We start from the raw sequence: 6,186 nt of genomic DNA, 5'->3' as shown, positions 1-6,186 counted from the left end.
TGCTCTCTGAAATCTTCTGTTCAGCTCTTTTACCTTTCCATTTCTTCCGTTTGCTTTAGCGATTCTCCGCTCAAGGGCAAGGTTCAGAGAACATATTCATGAGCTTAGACTAACCAAAAACCAAACCATACTCACTGCCGTCGAGTCTATTCCAACTCACAGCGACCCCTCCTTAGGTTTCTGAGGTGGTATCTCTATGGAAGTAGATTGCCCAACCTTCTGTCTGAGGAGTGGCTAGTAGGTTTGAACTGCCAGTCTTCTGGTTAGCAGTCAAATGCCTTAGGCACTATGCCACCAGAGCTCCTGAGCTCAGACTAGCAGTCCTTAATAATGCTGCATGTTCCAAAATTACCTCTCTTTCCTAGTAAAGATTTCCCTTTCTGGGTTCAGCTCTTTAAAATGAGGTTAAGTGAGTGGAAAAGGGGGATGGTTGAGGAAGGAGCACATAGATAGATGAGCTTCATTACAAGTGTTCTAGCCCTTGGGTTGGCTGATAATTTCACTGGTATTGCTTATATTTTATGCTTTATAACTTACATATATTTTATATATTGTTGGATGCTGTCCAGTTGATTCCAGTTCACAACGACCCCAAGTAAACTTTCCCATAGGGTTTCCTAGGCCATAATCTTTATGGGGGAGCTCTGTTGGCGTAATGCCTAAGGCATTTGACTGCTAAGCAGAAGGCTGGCGGTTCAAATCCCCCTCCTCAGAAAGAAGGTTGGGCGATCCAATTTGACAGCAGTGAGTTTTTTTTTGTTGTTGTTGTTAATCTTTATGGGAGAATGTAGTAAATTTGTAGACCACCTCAGGTAATAGTGGGATCTCTGGTGGCATAGTGACTGAGGCATTTGATTGCTAACTAGAAGGCTGGCAGTGCAAACACACCAGCTACTCCTTGGAAGGAAGGTTGAGTACTCTACTTCCGTAGTGATACCACCTTGGAAACCCAAGGAGGGGTTGCTATGAGTTGGATCTGACTCCACAGCAGTGCCTTGCTTCATATAATAGTAGCTGGTTTTTTTAGTGTTCATTGACTGTAAAAATACATGTTGAAATGAAGGTAAAGGCATTTAGATATTAAATATTATAACATTGCTTGCATAGTTTTAAATAATAAATGTGTAGATGAGATTTTTTTTTCTGTCTATGAACAATAAAGAAGACTACAGAAGAACTGATGCATTTGAGTTGTGGTATTGCCAAGAATATTGAATGTACCATGGACTGGTTGAAGAACAAACAAATTTGTCTTTGGAGGAAGTATAGCCAGAATGCTCCTTAGAAGTGAGGATGGTGAGACTTCGCCTCTCATACTTTGGATGTGTTATCAGAAAGGACCAGTACCTGGAGAAGCACATCATGCTTGGTAAAGTAGATGGTCAGCCAAAAAAGAGGCAGACCCTCAATGGGATAGATTGATACAGTGGCTTCAACAATTAGCTTAAGCATAGCAGCTATTGTGAGGATGGGGCAGGACAGGCAGTGTTTTGCTCTGCTGTACGTGAAGTTACTGGGAGTTGAAAACAATTGGACGGCAACACACCAACATGGGCATTCAACATGTTTTTTAAAAAGATATAAGGAAAATTGGCATTTGGAAGATGTTTCCCGACTGAAGGGAGTGAGGGGAGGAACTCATCTGCATTGGCTCAGAGGCAGTGCTTCTGTCTGATTTTCCACATCTCTCCACTTGAAAACTAGGGTTTCCCTGTCTCTGGAAGACAAAAACAAATCAGTCTTTCTCCACATAGTTGCTTTAGTTGAAATCCCTTTGGGGGATAGTACTATGAAGAGGTTTTTTATTTGCTTTTCTTGTTATTGTTATTTTTGTGTGTGTGTATGTGGTGGGAGGGTGGTTATAAATCAAGTATTTTTAAATGAGCACGGCTGTTCACATGTTACAGGCCTTGTGCTGGGTTTACCCGAGCTAATCCTGAAAAACATATTTAAAACTATTAGAAAAAAGTCCAAAGATGGTCAAAATCTTTACTTTAGTACTCCATTTTTAGTCTTAAGAATATTCATCAGGGTCTCAAAATTGGTTATGTTTTGAGGTTTTATAATATGTCTCCTTCCCCATTGTGGAAATGCCACAAGACCGAGAGAGGCACAATGTGCATGGACTCTGTGATCTGAATCACAGGCTATCTAGTCCCACAGGATTTCTCTGGATCTCTTTCTTTGATTATATCTACTGTCTACCCTTTCTTAAGTAGCTCTGGTGGCATAGAACCTAAGGCACTTGACTGCTAACCAGAAGGCTGGTGGTTCAAAATCCACCAGCCACTCCTCAGAAAGAAGACTGGGCAATCTACTTCCATAGTGATACCGCCTCAGAAACCCAAGGAGAGGTTGCTATGAGTCGCAGTCAACTCGATGGCAGTGACTTTTGACTTGACTGACCCTTTCTTAGAAATATGTGTTTGCTTTAATTTTGTGTAGTATATTTTGACTTTTAAAAAGAAATTTATAAAAAAAAAATTACAATGTGAAAAGAAGCTTCTTTGTGTTTTTAACAATTAATTTTTAAAAAATGAATTGAGAAAAATTTTATTATATTTCAGCTCTTATGTTTAACTTTTCATTTTCTTTTTTAAGCCAAAATGCTACACCAACCTTATGGGATTCCTTAGAAGAACCTGATATTCGGGATACTAGTGAATTTGAGTATTTATTCTCCAAAGACACAACTCAACAGAAGAAAAAACCTCTGTCAGAGACCTATGAGAAGAAAAACAAGGTCAAAAAGGTATTGAGTGATTATAATAACAGTTGTAATTCTATATATAATTTTTGTTCTGTATGGGAATTCATTATGTCCTGCTGATTTGCTTTCTCTTGGTTTTCAGAAAATGTTTTGGAAGTTTTGGTGTCACAATGGTAAAAAAGAACCAATAGTTTCAGAGTGTTGTGCTTGCTATTTTGGCCATGTCATCTGAATTTTCAGACTGTTTTCTTAATTAAATTTTAATCTGGACATTTTTTCAGTCATTTATTCTGGTGGAAAAAAGTATAAATTTTAATTTACATTTAGTGAAAATAGTCTGTAGGCCATGTGGAAAATAGGTCTTATTTGCATATTTTTAAGTTTAGTCACTTAACAAATATTTATTGGGGATATATTTATGCTAGGCATTGTTTTATTGGGGATATATTTATGCTAGGCATTGTTCCAGGCTTGCACCATCCAGTATGGTAACCACTAGCCAGCCACATGTGGCTATTTAAATTTAAAATTAAATAAATAAATAATTCAGTCCTTCAGGTTGCACTAACCACATTTCAAGTGTTGTTCTTGTGACTTGCAGCTACTGTATTAGATAGTACATACACAAACCATTTTCATCGTCACAAAAGGTTCTATTAGACAGCACTGTCTAGGCATTTGGAATATGTTAATCAAAACCAAACACACTGCCATTGAGTCGGATCCAACTCATAGCGACCCCTCCTTGGGGGAAAAAAAACAAAATCCTGCCTTTGCGCAAGTTATATTAGCAATTAACATTAAAAACAAAAAAAGGAAATCATATGGTAGAGCAGGATAAGCAGGATCAACCTTGGCAGGGTGGGGATGAAGGTACATTTTAAATTAAGTGTTCATAGTAGGTCTCATTGAGAAGGTCAGCAAAGACTTGATGACTTGAAATCTGAGAGCGAGCAGCCATCTGCCAGAGAACAGGTTGAAGATTCTCAAACAAATAGATGGTCTTGAGGTTGAATCATAGTTCTGCTCCTTTGTGGTCTGGGTCACATTCCTTCATTCTCTGTCTTGGTCCTTGAACCATAACAAGAGATGATATCTGCTCCTAATGTCATTGTAAGTGATGATTAAATGCAGCAATATATATGTCACACTCAGCATAGTACCTTACAAATGATAGCTGCTCTTGCTTTTTACTATTGTTGCTGCCATTTCTGCTGTGAGTTACTGTTTTGATGGTAACATACATATGGAGTTGTGGAAAAGTATAGGACTTCGGTACTGCTCTTGACTTGCTATATGAACTTGGGTTTGTTGCCTGCCTTCTGTAGGCTACAGTTTACTTTTTCTATAAAGTATAATTGGGAGCTCTGGTAGCATAGTGGCTAAGACACTTGCCTGCTAACCAGACGGCTGGCGGTTCAAACCCACCAGCCACTCCCTGGAAGGACGGTTGGGCAATCCTACTTCCGTAGTGATACTGCCTCGGAAACCCAAGGAGGGGTCGCTATGAGTCGGGTTTGACTCGACGGCACATAACAACAACAACAACAATAAAGTATAATTAATAATATCTGAGTTTACCTGATTTACCAAACCAAAAAAAAAAAAAAAAAAAAAAACCACAGATTCATTTCCATCGAGACGACTCCGACTCATAGCAATCCCCTTTGGGTTTCTAAGGCTGTAAATCTTTATGGAAGTAGATTGCCCCATGTTCATTCTGTGGAGTGGCTGGTAGGTTTGAACCACTGACCTTCTGTTTAGCAACCAAATGCTTTATCTACTGTGCTACCAGAGCTCCTTCCTGACCCACCAAGATGCTGTTAATTTCAAATCTAAGAGGGTTTGAGGCAGTGCTTTCAAGTGTATATAATATCTAATGATACTATTATCATTAATCCTTCCCTCTTAAATTATACAGTGGATATTTATCCATTATTTGATGTATCAAGTAATGCTATGATTATGAAAGCAGTTACACCTTACAGTAGAAAGCATGGGAAAAGTCTGAATGCAGTTTTCTATTAATCAAGTCAGATTTTCCCTCTGATTTGAATTATGGATAAAATATCTTGAACATTTTTCACCTCTCAAGTTCATTGAAACAGGAGACTGTTATATAGTTCCTATGTGAAAGGCAAAAGGTGAATCTGTACCTTGTAAAGCCAGTCTTCCAGGAAGACTTCTCTTTTTTAAAACAAACGAACGAACAAACGAACAAACAAACAAACAAAAACCTTTTTAATGTGGTTTAAGTGAAAGTTTACAGAGCATATTGGTTTTCCATTCAATAGTTCTTCCATATTTTGTTCTCTGATGTTGATTGTAATCCCTGCCATGTGACAGCCCTTTTTCTGCTTCCTCCCTGTATTTACTGTTTCCCTTTGTCCTTCTTTCCTGTTCCTTCCTACCTTCTGGACTTTATCCCTGGGCACATGCTGCCTTTTTGATTTTGAACGGTTGGTTGTTCTAAGGACTGCATACCTTACGGGTATAATTGTTCACCTTATAGGCCTGACTAGTGAGTGATTGGTTTAAATTTGAACCACTGGGTTAAAAGTTCAGTTCTAGATTTGAAGGGTGACTAAGGGCCATAGTCTTAGGGATTCCACCAGTCTCTGTCAAACCTGTAAGCTTGGTCCTTTTTATGATTTTCAGTTTTGTTCCACTTTTTTCTCCCACTCTATTCAGGATCTCCTATTGTGATCCCTTTCAGAGTGGCCAGCAGTAGTTGCTGGGCACCATCTAGTTCTTCTGGTCTCAGTGTTATGAAGGCTAGGGTTCACATGGTTCATTAGTCCTTTGGACTAATTGTTTCCTTATATCTTTGATTTTCTTCATCCTTCTTTGATCCAAATGAGAAGAGACCAATAGTTGCACTTTAGATGGCTGCTAGCAAGCTTTTAAGGCCTAAGCACTACTCACCAAAGTAGGATGTAGGACATTGTCTTCATTAACTATGTTATACCAGTTGATCTTAATGTCCCCCGTGACTATGTGTCCAAGTTCCCAGGCCCAGTGAGTCATTCCCTCAAGATGGTTGGTTATGACTAAGGTGTTTTCATAATTTTTTCCCCTATTTGCTCTACTATATACATGGAAGATAGTTGGTTATGACTAAGGCATTTTCATAACTTTTTCCTCCATTTGCTCTGCTACATACATGGATATATTTATAGCACATACAAATACATATGTAGAAATATCACCTCCCAAACCTATATATGGTCACAGGTGTAGTCCCAATTGTTTACCCATACCTATTCAGCTTGACTGTCTGCCTGCATATCCACTCGTAGATTATTGTTTGTCATTACTGATATTGCAAGATTGTATATGTAATAGCATTTATCTTTGTTGTCTGTAACTCTTTTTTTTATATATATATATATATTTATCTCTATCTATCTAACAGCATTCCCTCCCCTCCCCTCCCACCCCTGGTAACCAACAAAGAAAATTTCCTCCAATAGATA

The 6,186-nt window shown here is 38.5% G+C and overlaps 1 protein-coding gene across 1 annotated transcript in view; it reads left to right on the top strand.

Annotated features, from left to right (window-relative positions):
- FMN1 (formin 1) overlaps positions 1 to 6,186 on the top strand; it is a 586,562-nt gene that overhangs the window by 274,448 nt on the left and 305,928 nt on the right. The window contains exon 6 of the mRNA XM_007940485.1: positions 2,602 to 2,752. Within this exon, the coding sequence (XP_007938676.1) occupies positions 2,602 to 2,752 (151 nt within the window). The remainder of the gene's footprint in view (positions 1 to 2,601; positions 2,753 to 6,186) is intronic.

This window comes from Orycteropus afer, unplaced genomic scaffold (assembly GCF_000298275.1).
Source record: "Orycteropus afer afer isolate SDZICR_OR568_19922 unplaced genomic scaffold, OryAfe1.0 scaffold00068, whole genome shotgun sequence".
Classification (NCBI taxonomy): Eukaryota; Metazoa; Chordata; class Mammalia; order Tubulidentata; family Orycteropodidae; genus Orycteropus; species Orycteropus afer.
The sequence above is the reverse complement of the archived record's forward strand: the minus strand, read 5'-3'. Positions and strand labels throughout refer to the sequence as shown.